Consider the following 21,180-nt stretch of genomic DNA (forward strand, 5'->3'; position numbering starts at 1 on the left):
AGAAGATGCGATTTCCTAGCATCTCGGAACACAATCTGGCAGCCAAAACTGTCGGCAAAATTGATCTATTCTGATGCACTAACCGTGAAAATCGTCACAAATTTGGACAAAATAAATTATGTATTCCATCTTATAACTTTTATTCTGATAATTTATACATTTAAAAATTTCCACTCGTCGGCATTGTTTATCATTTGACTGCGCATGCGCCAGCAGCCATAATATATAGCCGATAATTTCAGGTGGCAGAGAAGTAAATAATAATACACTGTCGACTATATTAACATAAAAGCAAAAAGTTGTTGTCAACATATGCAAGTGTAATTTTTGTCAAAAATCAAATTTCTTCCTCAATTGCATACCACATTGGTATTTTTTTTCAAAATGAGCTGAATTAACAGCGTCCTACATTCGTATACAATCTAACGCTCATTGGTTGATTTACTTCTCTGCCTCCTTCAGTTTCTCTACGTACAATCACAAATTATCGTTACTGTTCATGCATCTTGTGAAATAAAATCAGTTGTATAAACAATTATCATGTTTTTGTTTCCTTGTCATCTCATAAATATTTAGTACACAAATATAACCTTCTATACAAATACTTCTTCAGTGAAACCCCTCTAACCAGGACACCCTTGGGACCAAGACAAATGTCCGGTTATAAGAGGGATCCGGTTTAGAGAGGTTTAGTTCTGTCCTGGCTTTTAAAAAGGGATTGTCTAAAACGTCCGGTTTCGAGGCAATTCTGGTTTACAGAGGGTCCGGTCTTGAGAGGTTTCACTGTATATGAATCGGCGACGCGTTCTGCGACGTGTAGCAGCTTTCATCCGCCTATTGGCTGTTGTTCCCAAGCCAAAAACATGCAAAACAGCTAGATAATTAACATTTCCTAATTAACATATTCTCTCTACCTAGCATTTTCTTAGAAAATGTTATGCTAAGAGCTAAAAATTACCTTAAAAACCCCACTGCTCAGCAGATTGATGGGTGGGATACCCCTCCATGATTTTGCCATAATGGGCGGATACCCCCCCCCCCCCCCCCCCCCCCCCCCGTCTGTATCAAACCCTGTGCTATTCCGGCATCCTGTTGCTATGGGTAAATAATAATGATTACATGTTCTGAATTTCAGAAGGATGGTGCATACTTTTTCGGGTAATTTTAATAAAGTAGATTTTAAAAACATCTATGAGTTGTACTGTGTGACATAGTCGATCACCTGATCAGAGATCGTGACCTCACAACAAAAATATTCCATTATTGTTATTTGTCATTTGCGGTGACGAGTGGTCTTGGTGATTTTTTGTTCAGGTTTTTCATCCGAAAGACTGGAAATGTATTGTAGTATTGAAGGCTCTCACAGATTTGTGTTTTTGTTTTCTTTCCTTCCTCTTCTTTTCTTAATTTTTTTATCCTACACCCATTCCGTGGGAAACAATATTTCTAGTGAGTTGCAAAAAATATGACTATATAAAGAGCATTGGATAATATTCACCAAGACGACCAGGATGACAAACAGAAAATTAGTCGATTAGATTATTCTGACATGTTAACAATATTAAAATTCGTAGGGTCTCACATAACCTTTTTGTCTGTCTACTAACTAAAGACAACTCGCACAAATATATTTTCCATGCACTTTGTTTGATGATTTTGCAACACGTGTACAACGTACATTTGTGTTTGCTAGTTTCTTCTTCTTTGTTTCAGTTTTTGTTTTATATTTGTTATTCTCACCGTCTTGTTTATGTGTATCGATGTCACAACGATAAAGTTGTAAACGGGGTAAAACAACAACATTAAACTCGAAAGACTAAGCTCGGTACCACCTGCTTATGAGTGTTATTTAAGAAGCGGCAGGCAAAGTCTCCGTCTTCTGCTATGTCGCTTAATGTACCACACGGAGCCCAATGTCCTTCATGACACTGAACAACTAGACTGTATTTTCTGTCTTTGACAATCCTGACTGGATCCGGGAACTCAATAAGATAGTCTGTTCTCTTTCCATCACTTGTCTCACCTACAACGGCACCAGTATCTTTATCGCACACAAAGGCTCTGAATCCAAATGATTCACACTCGATGTTAAAGCCTTGTAGAGCACACTTTTGATTAACACAAAACACACTTCTGTACTCAGCAGAATAAGAAATATAGACGTTCATAAAGACGCATTTAAGCTGTTTAGCAGTAATAAGGTTTACAGTCCTGCATCTGGGCTCCTTTCTGAAAGGTAAAACACATGTATCGGGAGAGATGAAGTTTTTTAAGATTGTGATGTCTTCACTTTCTGTCAGGAGCTTAGTTGGTGAGACCCTATCCACAAAATACTTCTGACCAACAAGAGAATACCCCACGTTCATCAACGCCTTCCCGAGTGCACTCCTCTTGTTAACTGGGGTTATCTCCCTTTCTTGTCGTCGGCATTCCGCCTCACTCCAAGCATTCACGGCTTCAAATACTTCTTCCTCAGATGCGACCAGTTCGTCTCTTTCCGTGATCTCGAGAACACACGAGTGACACAGATCAGTGAATCCAGGTGATTCTAGAACTGTGTTGCCGTTTTTACAGATATATTCCATAGCCATGACCTTCAAGTCGTGTTCGTCATAGAAATGGGCCTGTTCCATCACGACGCAGGCGTTATGTGACGATATCGATGACTCCAAATACGCCAGACACTTTTGTTCCAGGGGCGTTACGTCATATTTTTTGGATAAATACAAAAGTCCGATTGCTTTCGCTGTATCAAGTATAGCGTCATCGGTATATAGGAACCTAAAAAAAAAAGAGGAAGAGCATGGCCTATTATTATCAAACATTGAGTTTGGATTGAAACCATAACACAACCAATGAATATATTATTTGTGATATTTTAACATCAGTGTGTATTTTAGCAGTGTCTGGGATTGACAACGACTATCGGTACTGTCGTAACAACAAATAGTATTAGCACAAGAAGAGCGAATAGTTATTATTATTTTGTCTTTTATTAATGACTGTCGGTTACGAGTCGTTTACCGTTAGTCAATTTTGTGCAGCTTCATATATGTTTAACAATGCAGAACACATTATAACACAGTTCGTTCTTTAAAAATTTAAAATGCAACTGCAAGGTGAATTGCTCTACCAGATATTTTTGTTTAATTTCGAACAACGTTTAAATTGGTTACTCAGAATTTACCGTTGGCGTATTTGTTTACATATAGGTATCTTAGTCCAGGAACATTAGGTCTACTATGGACCAAACAGGGAAATAAATAGTACTAGGCTCATTTGTTCCCTGATATAGTTAAGAACCAGTATATTACTAGTTCCTAAGTTTCTTATAAGTGCTATTATTTATGGCTAAAATTAAAAATGGCCGCCATTTTTGCCCAACATATATTATTTATCAGCCATAGCATGCAACTATATAACATGTTTCAATTAATTCATGATTATTTTTCATAAAAAAATATAACAAATTAATGAACACAATGCAACTATCACAACTGGTGTATCAAAGGTCATGGCAAGTGAGTAAGTGCACACTATATAAAATATCCCTTGCTACTAATGGAGGTAGGTTTCCCGTGAAGACCATATCAGAACTGCCAAACTTTAAGCATCCAATACCTGATGATTCATTAATCAATGAGTTGTAGGGATGGTGCTGTACAAAACACTTTACAATTTGACGACGACATATAATAGCTAGGCTCATAAATACAGGGGAGGCAGACGGAATGTACTTTTTTTAGGTTCTTTGCATACCTAACATGAATAAACCCACTGTTTTTTCCATCATAATATTGGTGGCCATCTTGAATTCAAGATGGCGGCCTTTGTAATACCACCCTGGGGTCATATCTAATCGTCTGTGTGGTTCAAATAAATCACTACCTGTTACTGTATGATACTGAACTACTGGTGTGATCATGTGAAGACAATTTAATGCAAAACAACATGTGTAAAGATGTTTTGTCATGGTGATATGTCGTTTTAGGGCATAAAAATATGCACATTGTGTGTGTGTATCTATAAACCATATGTGCATACATATTTCACTTTTATCTGTTCAAAAGACCTGTCCATATATCTCAATCTTTACTGAAAATTGTGCTATCCAACCTTTTACTCTTATACATTTTACATTATCATGTATACATGTATTAACATTTATAAAGTTACAAAATAAATTATATTTGTTAAAATTTGAATTGTAAATGTGGATGGCATTCTTACTCATTGCTGTCAATTTCGGATGAATACCAACACAATATTACCATATAATACAAACACGTTGTGTATAGCAGACTTTGTTAATACACATGACATGAATACTTTTAATGTGATACCTACTGTCTAGTATAACTTACAAAAGTTTATTACCAGTCTTTGTTTACTATATCGTCAATGACCTTTTTTCCATATTGACAGTGTAGCAATTAAAAAGATGTTGACATAAACTTGACCTTCAATTATAATATAGCACAAAAAGGCTATTTGTGTTATCGAACATATTTTTGTGGCACCTCATAACTGGATTTGTATATTCTTTGAGAGGTTGTAAACACTGGCTAAATATAGGTATACCATTTTTTTTTTCTGTTGGATTAAAACAGAATTATAAAGTGAATCTATTGTCCTTATGCTACGATATTCTCATCAAGTTATCAAGGTCAGGATGTGTAACGGCAGGTGCTCTGTCATATTTAAGCTAAGGAGGCGAGACGTAGCCCAGTGGTAAAGCGCTCGCTTGATGCGCGGTCAGTTTGGGATCGATCCCAGTCAGTGGGCATTGGGCCCATTGGGCTATTTCTCGTACCATCCAGTGCACCACGACTGGTACACCAAGGGCCATGGTATGTGCTATCATGTCTATAGGATGGTGCATAAATATGGTCCCTTTCTTCCCTCAATATCTGTGTGGTCCTTAACCATATGTTTGACGCCATATAACCGAAAAACAAATGTGTTGAGTGCGTCGTTAAATAAAACATGTCCTTCCCTTCCTTTAAGCTGATTCGTGAGTTTGGCACTGTCCGTCTTCATCGGCAGTCTACCTGATGTAGCTAATGTTCATTGGACATAATGTAGTTGATAGGACAGTATCTTCTGAGCACACTGACTTATTAATCATCGGCTATTGGATGTTAGACATTGGGTAATTTTCACATATAGTCTTAGAGAGGAAACATGCTACATTTTTCCATTAGTAGCAAGGGCTATTTTATATGGACTATCCCATAGACAGTAGAGAGTATACCACGGCATTTGATACACCAGTCGTGATACACTGACGTGGAACAGTGTTACATTTTTACATATACTGTTTGATGGTCATGCATGAACTGGTAAAGAACATAGCGGCCGAACAAGGATTCACTTTAAACTGGCGTAAATCATGAAAAGTAGGTCGTCTTGACCTAGAAAATGTACGTGAAACATCACCAGCCAACGGTATACTTGCGTGCATGGTTTTATGATCATATATAAATTGATTGGGATGAAATGCCTCGGAGAAGGAATTATTTTGATGTGAAGCAAACCATGAAAAATAGGTCGCAGTGACCTAGTAATGATACGTTATATTCTGATATCTCAATGGATATAATGTTCGGTATGGTCATCTCAACAATATCCAAAAAAACTAAACAAAAAAACCCCCCAAGAAACAAAAAAACAAAAACAACCCCAAAACCCCAACCCCCCCCCCCCCCCCCCCCCCCCCCCCCAACAAAAACAAAACAAACCCCACACAAAAACAACCCAACAAAACAAACAAACAAAACAAAAAACACCCCTTCCGTTGCAATTTGTTCTAGGTTCACATACATTTAAATTTACTGCACTAGTTATATATTGCCATCTCAAGTTGTTTTTCCTTGTAAGGTTTGGTGTTTTAACATGTATCGAAAAGTAACGGACGGACGTATGGAGTGGATGGAACATAAGCCGTCCACGCCAACGGGTCTATCTGACAACAAAAGGAACAAATAAACTGAAATATCTTACATGAGGAACTGTTCGAAAATGTCTGAATCTACGTCCGGCACGGCGATATTCTCTTGTTCTGCCAGCGGTCCAGTTAGCATTGCCTCAAACACGCTACTCCGAAGAGTCAATATCAGTCTGTGAGCTGGTATGGACTTCCTGTCTTCCCCGACCTGGAACGTGACGTCACAGTGAGAATTTTGTTGCAGTGAATAACGCAGACATTCTTTGAGAGAGTTCCCGCGCTGCCAGTTATTGGCAAATCCAAATTTGCCTTCAGAATCTTTAGCTGCCATTGTACAACTACAAAAAAAAAAAAAATTAATATAACAATAATATTTTTTTAATAAAATCGATATTGATGTACTTTCATTAGCATTTAATTTCATTTCAACTTATTTTCGTGCTTATGTCCGATTAAGATTCAATCACGCTGTCTGTCCAGGACAGTGGGTTAGTTGTTAATTGTTAGTGGTTAGTGAGAGAGAATAGTGTGTAGTGGTCTTACACCTTCCCACTGAGTCGTTATAACTCGCTACGGGTGGGAGCCGGTACCGGGTTGCGAACTCTGTACCTATCAGCCTTATGTGCGACAGCTGAACCACGGCACCACCGGTTTCACGAGGCAGGTTTCATTACCAACCAATACTCACCACCAAAAAATAAAAATCACACACACACACACACACACACACACACACACACACACACACACACACACACACACACACACACAGAATCATCCACAAAAAAACAACAAATCATGAACACCAATGACAACAACAACATCGACAACCACCTTCCTGGCTTATCGTTATGGGAAATGATATTAGATCCAGTGAGACATTTAGCCATAGTGCAGGGCGGATGCAGAATTTTGTAATTAACCAGTGGAACTCATTTTAATTAGATTGGCTGCATATAGTAGTTTTAGCCACATGTTACTATTATCGTCTATGGTATTTGAATTGGTGGTGTACTCCTTGTACTATAAATAACCTATACATATATCCCGTCTGTCTAGTCACAGCTTGTTTCTCTGTACGCGTATTGTGTGTTAACCTAATACGATACAAGTCTGTGTAATATGTTTTTAGACCATGCTGTTCACTACCTAACCGTACATTTACCGTTTTCTCTGTGTCCGATCGTCTGTTTATCCTTACAGCAGATTTTCTTAGCTTGGTAGCGAAGTATTTCCTGCTTGTTTCGCTAGTAACGCTCATGTAATATGGGGATCTCCCTAATTTGCATACAGCTTGTACTTTCTATACAATTATACAAGAGGGGAGGCCAGAACTTACGCAGAACCTAAGGCCAAACCGCCTACGCCCTATGGCCCAAAAAAAACCTATCCTCCGGCATCACCCCCACCCCCCCCCCCCCCCCCCACCACTGTGTCCAACCGCAGCTCGATCCAATCTTGGCAACCAAGTTGATTAAGGAAACAAAAGAAAGAAATGTTTTATTTAACGACGCACTCAACACATTTTATTTACGGTTATATGGCGTCAGACATATGGTTAAGGACCACACATATGGCTAAGGACCACTACATGGGCTACTCTTCCGATTAGCAGCAAGGGAAGCGCAAATAAAAGATCCCTTGCTGCTAATCGGAAAGAGTGGCCCATGTAGTGGCGACAGCGGGTTTCCTCTCAAAATCTGTGTGGTCTTTAACCATATGTCTGACGCCATATAACCGTAAATAAAATGTGTTGAGTGCGTCGTTAAATAAAACATTTCTTTCTTTCTTTTATTATAATAAACAAAACGGTAGTAGCCTAGCTACATAAGAGCCGTAGTTAGAAGAAATGTTTTATTGTTCATTGGGCGTCGCGCAACCGATCGATACGTGCAGAGTGTTGACACCAAGCCCGACCTGGCCCTGACGTCAGAGTCAGCAGAGCGGGCTGTACACTGGAAATATCGATCGATATGCGCTACGGATTGAAGCTACTGTGTCCCGATTAAACATAAGACACACGGAAAAACAAATTAATTTGTAAAATAAAAAATATAAGAAAAACAAATTAAAAAAAAGGAAATTAGTTAATTCGATTTAAATTAATTAAATTAAAAATACTAATTAATTAATTACTAATAATCAATTAATACAACCATCACATTAATAGATAGACCACCGAGGAGAGCGATTGGATGACAAAGAACAGTATTATCATCAAACATAATTAATTAATAACGCAACCATTCCCCGCCGTGGTGCAGGGGTGCAGGGGTGTAACATTCTCTTTGAGAATGGTCAATACAGCACAAATCCCCTTGTTTTTTTCGAGACACAACTGAAATTTTGAGCAAATGTCAGTATCTATCTGTGATATTTGTATTTTTGCACAGTTCTTTACACTGTTTTTATTTAAAACTTGAATTTTTTTAGTGATGTTGATCATCACTTTATTTGTTTGCATTACCATAGTTTGACACCCAATAGGCGATGTATTTTTCGTGCTGGGGTGTCGTTAAACATTTATTCATTCGCAACCATAGTCGCTAAAGGGAATCCCTTTAACTGGTAGGTGTCCAGCAAAACCATGGCTACATCGTACAATAAAATATTTAGTGTAAAATTATCAACTGAACCTAATTACTCAGAAATTAGTTAATGATAAATAAATATTTATAAATAACTTAAAATATATTTAAATATCTATATTTGTCTCCAAAACATAGACCATTAATAATATATCAATTGTTGGTTTTAGTTGTTTATTAGGATTTGGGTAAATTATTTGGGGTAAAGGGAATATTGTTTTTATAAAATAATAGTAATAATTGAATTCTATTGCTTTTGTACTGATTGCAGAAGAATAAGTAGTGACATATCTTCTACAGTATTGCAGTGGTTGCAATTTGGACTGTTTATTATTTTTCATTTTAAATTTGATTTACTTAAGACCTATTGAGACACCCATGCGTAATCTAGCTATTATTTTAGTGGTTTTTATACTGAAAGATATGGGGCCCTGTGAGGAGACATTTGGTTAATACTGGCGTGCCATGCTCTCGTCCTGTGGTTCCAGTCTGTTTGCCACAAGCGGTCAATGCATGGCACAATAATTGAGTTAATTTCTTTATAATTATATTTAATGTTTATCTTGACTTTATCATCCGATAAAGCTTTTTTGGCATATTGATCAGCGGTCTCGTTCCCATGAATACCCACATGGACCGGTACCCACTCGAAGACGACCTCGACTCCGTTTTGAATAATTTTGTTATAAAAGCTAATTATCGTTTTAATGATTTCCGGCCTGACACTATGGAAGCCATCTACGGCGTTGAGGGCAATTAGGCTGTCAGAGAGGATAATAAATTTGTTTTGGTCGCCAATTTTTTTTTTTATAATTGTTTAATATCCACACCAGGGCATATTGAATAGCCAACAGGTCCGTGGTGTAGACAGAAACATTATCAGTCAGTCTGGCTCTAAAATGACTATATCCATTTAATTCTTTGACGGCAAAGGCCATACCCGTCCTAACAGTTATGGGGTCTTTAGAGCCTTCTGTAAATATTTGTAAATAGTTATGGTATTTTTCCCCCATGATAATCCTAAAAATAGTATTTTTAAATACTGGTAGATCTATTTTAGCTAGTTCATTTTTCACAAAAAAGTTAACATTAGGGGGTATAAGAGCCCATGGGGCTTTGAATCTAGCACCACAATCACTTATAGGTAGATTCGCCATCCCAAAACCATTAGAAAATATAATTAGTGCACATTATATGTATAATAATACCTAGGGGAGTGCAAATAATTCAAGAGGAGTGCGTATTATACGTATAATAATAACTGAGGGAGTGCAAATTATACGTATAATAATGACTGGGGAGTGCATATTCTTGGGGAGTGCAAATTAAATGCTACACCGGTACCGGGTTGCAAACCCTGTACCTATCAGCCTTATGTACGATAGCTGAACCACGACACCACCGGTTTCACGAGGCCGGTTTCATTAGCAACCAACGCTCACTACAAAAAAAAAAAAATAATAATAATAATCAAAAAAAAATCACACACACACACAAACACCAAATCCCCCCACAAAAAATAAAATAAACCATGAACACCAATGACAACAACAACAACATCGACAACCACCTTCCTGGCTTATCGTAATGGGAAATGATATTAGATCCAGTGAGACATTTAGCCATAGTGCAGGGCGGATCCAGAATTTTCTAATTAACCAGTGGAGCTAATTTTAATTAGATTGTCTGCATGTAGGAGTTTTAACCACATGTTACTATTGTCGTCTATGGTATTTGAATTGGTGGTGTACTCCTTGTAATATAAATAACCTATACATATATCCCGTGTGTCTAGTCACAGCTTGTTTATCGGTACGCGTATTGTGTGTTAACCTAATACGATACAAGTCTGTGTAAGATGTTTTTAGACCATGCTGTTCACTACCTAACCGTACATTTACCGTTTCCTCTGTGTCCGATCGTCTGTTTGTCCTTACAGCGGATTTTCTTAGCTTGGTAGCGAAGTATTTCCTGTTTGTTTCGCTAGTAACGCTCAGGTGATACGGGGATCTCCCTAATTTGCATACAGCTTATACTTTCTATACAGTTGGTTACGTTTTATATGTACACATACATAGGCGTATGGGTTCCCATTTTTTTATGGGGGGGGGGGGGGGGGGGGGGGCTGATTTTGCCCCGAAATAAACAAAAGTGCCCGTAATATTGCAAGTCAATTAATGCAGTTGATTTCCGACAGTCATTTGTGGGCATACATAGATACATACATACATTATGTGGGTATGTCATCTGGGACAATTGTATTACGTTGTAAAAAGGGAAGTGGGTAGAAACTGGATAATTTATGGACAGACTTTTACACATATTTTCCTAGCTGCACTATGGCTGGTTTTACGTTTTAATGTTATTTATTGAAATATAATCGCTTTTGTAGTAGTTAAATCAAACCGTCGTTGCCGGGGCACTAACCTATGATATAAAGTGTGTTTGTTTTGTTTTACAACACCACTAGAGCACATTGATATATTAATTATCGGCAATTGGATGTCAAACATTTGATAATTTTGTCATGTCGTATAGAGGAAACCCGCTACATTTTTCTATTAGTAGCAAGGGATCTTTTGTATGCACCATCCCACAGACAAGATAACACATACCACGGTCTTTGATATACCAGACATGGTGCACTGGCTGGAACGAGAATGGGCCCACTGACGGGGATCGATCCCAAACCGACCGCGCATCAAGCGAACCATGTACCACTGAGGTATGTCCCGCCCCCGACACATGGTATATGCAAATTACCTATTTTTGTTAAAGAAACCTTTGTTCGTTTCATTGTGTGAAAATCCGCACACAAAAGCCATTGGCTGTAGATAGCTGATACCCACTGGACAAAATGAGCTGGGAAGGAAGGAAATGTTTTATTTAACGACGCACTCAACACATTTTGTTTACGGTTATATGGCGTCGGACATATGGTTAAGGACCACGCAGATATTGAAGGAGGAAACCCGCTGTCGCTACTTCATGGGCTATTCTTTTTCGATTAGCAGCAAGGGATCTTTTATATGCATCATCCCATAGACAGGATAACTATACCACGGCCTTTTATATACCAGTCGTGGTACACTGGCTAGAGCGAGAAATAGCCCAATGGGACCACCGACGGTGTTCGATCCCAAACCGACCGCGCATCAAGCAAGCGCTTTACCACTAGGCTACGTCTCGTCCCGTAAATGAGATGGGGTGACTCCTCCAAACAATGTGGGTGGGGCTAAAAAATGAGGTTTGTTTTCAAAATGGCCGACAGTGTTACTCTATATACTAATACCTTGACAAAAGATTAAGAATAGACACTCGATAGTACAAAGAGAAGAAATGTAACATTTAAAAAAATGTGAGAGTATTGTTGGTTTTTTTTTTTTTTTTTTTTTTTGATATTCTTTTGTTTTTATTAGTAGTATTTGATAGTATTTATTATCACACGCTGTATTGCTGTATATCTGGAGAAAAAACCCAGTTTGTTTTTATTATTAGTATTTTATAGTATTCATTATCACACGCTGTATTGCTGTATATCTGGAGAAAAAACCCAGTTTGTTTTTATTATTAGTATTTTATAGTATTCATTATCACACGCTGTATTGCTGTATATCTGGAGAAAAAACCCAGTTTGTTTTTATTATTAGTATTTTATAGTATTTATTATCACACGATGTATTGCTGTATATCTGGAGAAAAACCCCAGTTTGTTTTGTTTAACGACGCCACTGTAGCGCATTTATTCATTGATCATCGGCTATTGGATGTCAAACAGTCGGTAATTTTGACATATAATCTTGAAAAAGGAAACCCGCTACATTTGTTTCCATTATTAACAAGGGATCTATTATATGCACTATACCACACACATAATAGCACATAGCCTACAACGGCCTTTGGTGTATATACCAGTCGTGGAGCACTGGCTGGGATCATGTATATCTGAATCAATATACAGATTTTTCATGTTTCAAACTTTGTAAATAATTAGAAATAAAACACACACACAGACATACACGCACGCACGCACGCACTCACACACACACACACAAACGAAACTAAAACGTCAACTAAGAAGTTATTTCCTACATATTTAATCACCAATAACAACAAATCCATCCCCAAATAAAATTAATACATGTACACGAACTTTTGAAGCTTTATATCGGTACACTCAGACCGTCAAACGACATCATATGTGGAATTATTGTACAATGGGTATTTACAGTGACAATATGACAACTGGGGTTCTTCGCAGAATATATACAAACATAATTAAAATTAGCTATACACACATTTTAAAATGAAGACGTGATCAAAATTTAATACAGTAATAAGATTTTTTATAATTCAGCATTTTAAACAGTGTGTAGTGATATTGGAGAAGTCTGTTTAAGGTTTGCTTATTTTCTCTTTTAATTTCAATGCATTTTTACATTTTATGAAGGGTGCTTATGCTATTGCAACGAAATAGTTCTTTGAAGTTTAATATGCTAGGTTTCATACTACTACTACTACCACTACCGCTACCACTACCACTACCGCTACCACTACCACTACCGCTACCACTACCACTACCACTACCACTAATACTAATATGGCTCTATACGTCTTTTTGCGTGTGTTCATGAAAGAGTTAAATTTAAATAGCGTTTCCTTCGCACAATGTACATAATCTGTTTTCAACAGGGGTGCTACAGGGTTTCCGCCCCCCCCCCCAAAAAAAAGAACCCAAATAATAATAATAATAAAAAATAGGGGGCATCAGACCGGCGGAGGGGCGAAGCCCCCGACCGCGCGCGTCAAGAGCCCTCCCCCGTAAAAAAAAAAAAGGATTTTAGATGCACGGAGATGCGATTTCCTGGCATTTCGGAACATAATCCCGCAGCCAAAACAGTCGGCAAAATTGATCTATTCGGATGCACTAACCGTGAAAATCGTCACAAATTTGGACACAATAAATAAACCCGCTACATTTTTTTCATTAGTAACAAGGGATCTTTTATATGCACTATACCACACACATAATAGCACATAGCCTACAACGGCCTTTGATATATATATACCAGTCGTGGAGCACTGGCTGGGATCATGTATATCTGAATCAATAAAAAAAAAATTCATGCTTCAAACTTTGTAAATAATTAGAAATAAAACACACACACACACAAAAAGGCTAAATCTGGAGTCATTTTCTACATATTTAATCACCAATAACAACAAATCCATTCCCAAATAAAATTACTACATGACACTTTGAATCTTTATTTCGGTACACTCAGACCGTCAAACGACATCATATGAGGAATTATTGTACAATGGGTATTTACAGTGACAAGATGACAACTGGGGTTCTTCGCAGAATATATACAAACATACATGTAATTAAAAATAGCTATACACACATTTTAAAATGAAGACATGATCAAAATTTAATACAGTAATAAGATTTTTTATAATGCAGCATTTTAAACAGTATGTAGTGATATTGGAGATGTCTGTTTGCTTATTTTCTCTTTTAATTTCAAATAACTAAATAGTTCTTTGAATCTTAATAGGCTACGGCTTATTTTAATGATGATAATAATAATATGGCTCTATACGTCTTTTTGCGTGGGTTCATGAAATAGTTACATTTAAATATCATTTCCTTCGCATATGTACACAGTGGCGGATCCAGAAAATCCATTTGGGGGCGGGTTTGGGGTGGGGGGTGGGGTGGGGGCAATGACATGAGTTGGAATGCAAAGGGAACTTTGGGGGAGGTTTGGAGAGGGATTGTAAGTTTTTTAAAAATATAATACAATTTGAACTCACAAAATTTAATAAAGTAGATTTTATAAACATCTATGAGTTGTACTGTTTGACCTAGTCGATCACCTGATCAGAGGTCATGACCTTTCAAAAGGCATATTCCACAATGTGTAGAGACGATAAATATCACATGGATATCTTTTCCACCGCGGTGTAATAAACTATGTAATATATGTATGTATTGTTTCAATGCATTATTTTGTTCTTATTTCTTGATTGCATACGATATATAAGCTAAAATCTACAAGAAACAAAGTCGAACGTCCATAGGTAACAAAAAAAAACTTTCAGCATGTTCCTGATTTTTTTTTTTTAACAATTTTCGTTTAGGCCTTGCAAACATATCCAGGTGTGGAACGATACAAGTCATGTTATGTAATACTGTTGCTGTATCGGCTCACTCTGGACCCCAATGTTAGTCATCGATGTCATTTGGGGTGACGAGTGGTCTTGGCGATTTTCTGTTCAGGTTTTTCATCCAAGACACGTAATGTACTGTAGTATTGTAGCTTGTAGCTGTCACAAATTGGTGTGTTACCACCCGTTTTTGTTTTCTTCTTCTTTGATAGTTTGTTTTTAATTTCCCTTCCTCTTCTTCTTTTTTTTATCCTACAACCGTAGGCAACAATATTTCTAGTGAATTGAAAAAAAAAACATGACTGACTAGAAAAAAAAAGCATTGTAGAATATTCACCGAGACGACCAGGATGACAAACAGAAAATTAGTCGACTAGATTATTCAGACGTGTTAACAATATTTTTATTCGTAGGGTCTCGCATAAATATTTTTCCATCCACTTACTAAAGTGATTTTGCATCTCGCTCAAAAGGTACATTTTCCATGCTAGTTTGTTTTTCTTGATTGCAACAGTGTTTGTTTTACATTTGTGTGTGCTACCGTCATGCTTATTCTTTGTGTCAAACTGTTTGTTCGCTATGTGTATTTTCACCGTCATGCTTGTGTGACGTGTAAGAATTGGTCATCGCTATGTGTATCGATGTCACAACGCTAAAGTTGTAAACAGGGTACAACAACAACCTCATTAAACTCGAAAGACTAAGCTCAGTACCACATTAGAACTGATTAGAGTGTAATTTAAGAAGCGGCAGGCAAAGTATCTGTCTTCTGCTATGTCGCATACTCCACCATAATGAATCGAATGTCCTCCATGGTACTTAACTACTAGACTGTATTTCCCGTCTTTGACAATCCTGACTTGATCCGGGAACTCAACACGACGCCCTGTTCTCTTTCCATCACTTGTCTCACCTACAACGGCACCAGTATCTTCATCACACACAAAGGCTCTGAATCCAGATGATCCATCCTTGATGTTAAAGCCTTGCAGAGCACAGGTTTGATTAACACAAAACACAGTTCTGTACTCAGCAGAAGAAGGAGTATACAAGTTCTTAATGTCTTTTTCAAACAGTTTAGCAGTAATAAGCTTTCCTGTCCTGCATCTGCGCTCCTTTTTTGAAAGGTAAAACAGATTTATCGGGAGAGATGAAGTTTTTGAATATTGTGATTTCTTCACTTTCTGTCAGCAGTTTATTTGGTGAAACGCTATCCACAAAATACTTCTGACCAAGAAGACAATACCTCACGTTCATCAACGCCTTCCCGAGTGCACTCCTCTTGTTACCATGGGTTATCTCCCTTCCTTGTCGTCTGCATTCCGCCTCACTCCAAGCGTTCACGGCTTCAAATACTTCCTCCTCAGATGCGACCAGTTCGTCTGTTTCCGTGATCTCGAGAACACACGAGTGGCACAGATCAGTGAAGCCAGGCGATTTTAGAACTGTGTTGCCGTTTTCGCAGATATATTTCACAGCCTTGACCTTCAAGTCGTGTTCGTCATAGAAATGGGCCTGTTCCATCACGACGCAGGCATTATGTGACGATATCGATGACTCCAAATACGCCAGACACTTCTGTTCCAGGGGTGTTACGTCATATTTTTTGGATAAATACAAAAGTCCGATTGCGTTCTTTGAATCAAGTATAGCGTCCATATATCTCAATCTTTAAAGAATAACATTAATTGTCATACACACTGTATATCAATGGCAATACTGAAAATTGTGTTACCCAGCCTTTTATTCTTATACATTTTACATTATCATATATTTTGTATATTAAAATTTACAAACTTATAAAAAAATTCTATAATATTTAAAAATATGTAGGAACATTTTTGTTAAATTTTAAATTGTAAATGTGGATGGCATTCTCACTCATTGCTGACAATTTCGGATGAATACCAACACAATATTACCATATAATACAAACAAGTTGTGTATAACAGCCTATTTTAATACACATGCCATGAATACTTTTAATGTGATACCTACTGTCTAGTATAACTTCCAAACGTTTATTTCCAGTCGTTTGTACTATGTCTTGAATGACCTGTTTCCATATTGGTAGTGTAGCAATTAAACATTATTTTTACTTCTTTACCTTCAATTATAATACAGCAGAACAGGCTGTTTGTCTTATCGAAAATATTGTTGGGGCACCTCATAACTGGATTGGTATATTCTTTGACTGGTTGTAGACACTGGCTAAAGTTACGTATACCATTTGTTTCTGTTGGATTAAAACAGAATTATCAAGTGAATCTATCGTCCTTATGCTACGATATTCCCATCAAGTTATCAAGGTTAGGATGTGTAACGACATGTGCTCTGTCATATTTAAGCTAAGGGGCGAGATGTAGCCCAGTGGTAAAGCGCTCGCTTGATGCCCGGTCAGTTTGGGATCGATCCCAGTCAGTGGGCACTGGACCCATTGGGCTATTTCTCATTACATCCAGTGCACCACGACTGGTACATCAAATGTCATGGTATGTGCTATCATGTCTATAGGATGGTGCATAAAAAGATCCCTTGCTGCTAATCGAAAAGAGTAGCCCATGAAGTGGCGACAGCGGGTTTGCTCCCTCAATATATGTGTGGTCCTTAACCATATGTTCGACGCAATATAACCGTAAATAAAATGTGTTGAGTGCGTCATTAAATAAAACATTTCCTTCCCTTCCTTTAAGCTGATTCGTGAGTTTGACCGTGTCCGTCTTCATCGGCAGACTACTTGATGTAGTTAATGTTCGTAGGACAGACTGTAGTTGATAGGACAGTATCTTCTGAGTACATTGATTTATTAATCATCAGCTATTGAATGTTAAACATTTTTGTGATTTTGACATATAGTCTTAGAGAGGAAATATGCAAAAAAATTCCATTTGCAGCAAGGGCTATTTTATATGGACTATCTCATAGACAGTATAGAGTATACCACGGCATTTGATAAACCAGTCGTGGTGCACTGGCGTAGAACAGTGTTACATTTTTACATATACTGTTTGATGGCCATGCATGAATTGGTAAAGACAATAGCGGCCGAACAAGGATTCACTTTAAAGTGGCTGTGCCATGAAATGTAGGTCGCCTTGACCTACACATTGTACGTGACACCTCGCCAGCCAAAGTTATACTTGCGTCCATGGTTTTATGATCATATATTAACCATAGCTTGACACCCAATAGCCGATGTATTTTTCGTGCTGAGGTGTCGTTAAACATTCATTCATTCATTCATTATGATCATATATAAATTGATTGGGACGAAATGCCTCGGACAAGGATTCATGTTCAATGTGAAGCAAACCATGTAAAATAGGTCGCAGTGACCTAGTAATGATACGTTATACACTGCTATCTGAACGAATATAATGTTCGGTATGGTTATCTCAACAATAAAAAAAAACACCAAAAAAAAAAAAAAAAACCCAACAAGAAACAGAAAATAAAAAACAACAAAACAAACAACAACAAAGAAAGCAATTTGTTCTAGGTTCACATACATTTTGGCTTAAATTTACTGGACTAGTTATATATTGCTATCTCAAGTTGTCTTTGCTTGTAAGGTTTGGTGTTTTTACATGTATCGAAAATTTAACGGACGGACGTATGAAGTGGATGGAACATAAGCCGTCGGGTCTATCTGACAACAAAAGGAACAAATAAACTGAAATTTCTTACATGAGGAACTGTTCGAAAATGTCTGATTCTATGTCCGGCAAGGCGATATTCTCTTGTTCTGCCAGCGGTCCAGTTAGCATTGCTTCAAACACGCCACTCCGAAGAGTCAATATCAGTCTGTGAGCTGGTATGGACTTCCTGTCTTTCCCGACCTGAAACGTGACGTCACAGTGATATTTTTGTTGCAGTGAATAACGCAGACATTCTATGAGGGACTTCCCGCGCTGCCAGTTATCGGCAAATCCAGATTTGGTTTCAGAATCTTTAGCTGCCATTGTAGAACTACAAAAAATAAAAATAAAAATAAAATAAAATATAATAAAATCGATATTAATGTACTTTCATAAGCATTTCATTTCATTCAATTTCAACTTATTTTCGTGCTTATATCCAATTAAGGTTCAAGCACGCTGTCCTGAGCACACACCTCAGCTATTTGGGAGGTCTGTCCAGGCCAGGGGGTTAGTTGTTAATTGTTAGTGTTTAATGAGAGAGAAGAGGATGTAGTGGCTTTACACCTATCCACTGAGTCGTTAAAGCTCGCTCTGGGTGGGAGCCGATGTCGGGATTGCGAACCATGCACCTACCAACCTTGTGTTGATGGCTTAGCCACGACACCACCGGTTTCACGAGGCCGGTTTTATTCACTACAAAAAACAACAATTTTTTATTTATTTTTAAATAAAAAAATCACACGAACACACACACACACACACACACACACACACACACACAACAAATCACCAACAACAACGACAACAACAACGACAACCACCTTACTGGGTGTACTCATCAATCAGGTAGCTTATAGCAATGGGAAATGATATCAGATCCAGTGGAACATTTAGCCATACTGCAGGGCGAAGCCATAATTTTGTAAAGACGCGGGAAGGGGAGATGGGTAGTTGTGGGGAGATGTGTGTGTGTGTGTGTGGGGGGGGGGGGGTGTATTCTAAAAAGGGCAATTTGAGTTCGTTTTTTGCAAATTATTCAAGCTAGAGGAAGATCAGTATGGTGGGTGTCAAGGTCAGGCTCCTCGCAAACTATAGGAAAACAAAATATTTCAGACGCAATTTCAGGGCAATGTACTGTTGTACTTTGTGGTGTGTGTGTGTGTGTCTCTCTCTCTCTCTCTCTCTCTCTCTCTCTCTCTCTCTCTCTCTCTCTCTCTCTCTCTCTCTCTCTCTCTCTCTTCATCTATTTAGGACTTGCATTTTGTGAGAAATGGAGCTAACTGTAAACGTATTTTAATTAAAAATGTTTAATATCTTCATTTTTAATTGTTTTCACACACACAATAAAACCGTGTTTCAGAAACCCAGGACTTAGAGTTTGTGAGAAATTTTAACGGTAAACTAGCATTAAAATGAACGTAAACATTTATTTTAAAATGTTTAATTAATAATTGTTTTAATATTCTTTTCACATGTACTGTAATGAATACCCTTACAGAGAGAGAGAGAGAGAGAGAGAGAGAGAGAGAGAGAGAGAGAGAGAGAGAGAGAGAGAGAGAGAGAGAGAGAGAGAGAGAGATGGGCGAGTGGAATTTCACTTGCGGACGAACATAGGATATATACTGTATATAAATAAAGATACAAATATGTGCCACCACCATTCCCCCCCCCCCCCCCGATCTCGTACCGCTGGGCGTGAGAGAGAGAGAGAGAGAGAGAGAGAGAGAGAGAGAGAGAGAGAGAGAGAGAGAGAGAGAGAGAGAGAGAGAGAGAGAGAGAGAGAAGTTGTTCGCTGTTATCTCGCTCACCAGTGTTATCAAACGGTCTACAACATCTGAGGTCCGGTCAGGTCATAGGTTCTAACCTGCACATTCAGAGCAAGCTGTTGTAGACTGTTATGAGCGCAGGTGTCGACATTCACCGGCCCCTCCGTCAACAGCAGGAAAAAGTTTGGGGGTGGGTGGGAGAGGGGATCGCCCGGGCTGGCATGTGCAAGGAAGCAGAAACAGCCCGACCACGGTTTGTTGCGGGCGAGAGGGTACGTCTGTGTAGATAAGCTATTTATAGAACAAAGCCGCCCATGAGATTCTAGTCACAGCTTGAACGTTCATAGATCGCCGACTGTGAATAATACTAATCGAACAAAACACGGCATTTTGTCTTCCATGTTACACTATCTAAACATACCTTTGGTCTGTCTGTGTGTGTAGACGTCTGTCCGTACAGCAAGTTTTCTTCTTAGTCAACTAGAAGCGAAATATTCTCTGCTTGTTCGTTGTTGCAATACGCCATGATCGCCAGACACGGGGATTTCCCTAATTTGCATACAGCTGGTACTTTCTACACAACCAGTCACGTTTTGTATCTACATAACCCGCTGAAGACTGGGTAGGAATGAATTAATGAATTCATTACATTGAATGAGTTAATTAATGTTTAAGGACACCCCACCACAAAAATACACATGGTCTTTTCAGTGTACAAACATGTGAAATACAGGGAGCAGGACTTCTAGATTATGGTAGCCCCAGCTACCGCAACCACCTATGTTAGTGTTTTAAGCTGATTATTACTATTATTTAGTTCAATTGTATTAACTTAAAAGTAAAGTAAGGCTAGTGAATTTTTAATCGTGGCTAGTAATTTGTTTTTTAATCACTGATCCCATAGCTAGAAGGATTAAATTTGTTTTCTAGAAGCCCTGAATTTACATTAAACATAAAACAACCTATTTAATTGTACAAAACCACAGTGTAGAGAGTTGGGGGAGGGTGAGAGTGGGGGACAAGACAATGCAATAGTAATACAATATTTAAAGTAAGTATATGAA

The 21,180-nt window shown here is 38.0% G+C and overlaps 2 protein-coding genes across 3 annotated transcripts in view; one reads left to right on the forward strand and one right to left on the reverse strand.

Moving 5' to 3' along the window:
* The window catches only part of LOC121386910 (BTB/POZ domain-containing protein 2-like), a 157,803-nt gene that overhangs the window by 92,352 nt on the left and 44,271 nt on the right, over positions 1-21,180 (forward strand). The gene's annotated exons all lie outside the window — the stretch shown is intronic.
* On the reverse strand, positions 1,072-20,659 carry LOC121386912 (BTB/POZ domain-containing protein 2-like). Of its 2 annotated transcripts, XM_041517957.1 has the most exons (4): positions 20,538-20,659; positions 18,397-18,678; positions 6,004-6,285; positions 1,072-2,781 (listed from the first exon to the last, which is right to left on the reverse strand). In XM_041517957.1, the coding sequence occupies exons 2-4, from the start codon at positions 18,669-18,671 to the stop codon at positions 1,803-1,805; spliced, it is 1,536 nt and encodes a 511-aa protein (XP_041373891.1). In that variant the 5' UTR covers positions 18,672-18,678; positions 20,538-20,659; the 3' UTR covers positions 1,072-1,802. The 2 variants fall into 2 exon arrangements, with proteins under 2 accessions (XP_041373891.1, XP_041373892.1); XM_041517958.1 differs by lacking the exons at positions 18,397-18,678; positions 20,538-20,659 and adding an exon at positions 10,437-10,519.

This window comes from Gigantopelta aegis, chromosome 12 (genome assembly GCF_016097555.1).
Source record: "Gigantopelta aegis isolate Gae_Host chromosome 12, Gae_host_genome, whole genome shotgun sequence".
In the NCBI taxonomy this organism is placed as follows: domain Eukaryota; kingdom Metazoa; phylum Mollusca; class Gastropoda; order Neomphalida; family Peltospiridae; genus Gigantopelta; species Gigantopelta aegis.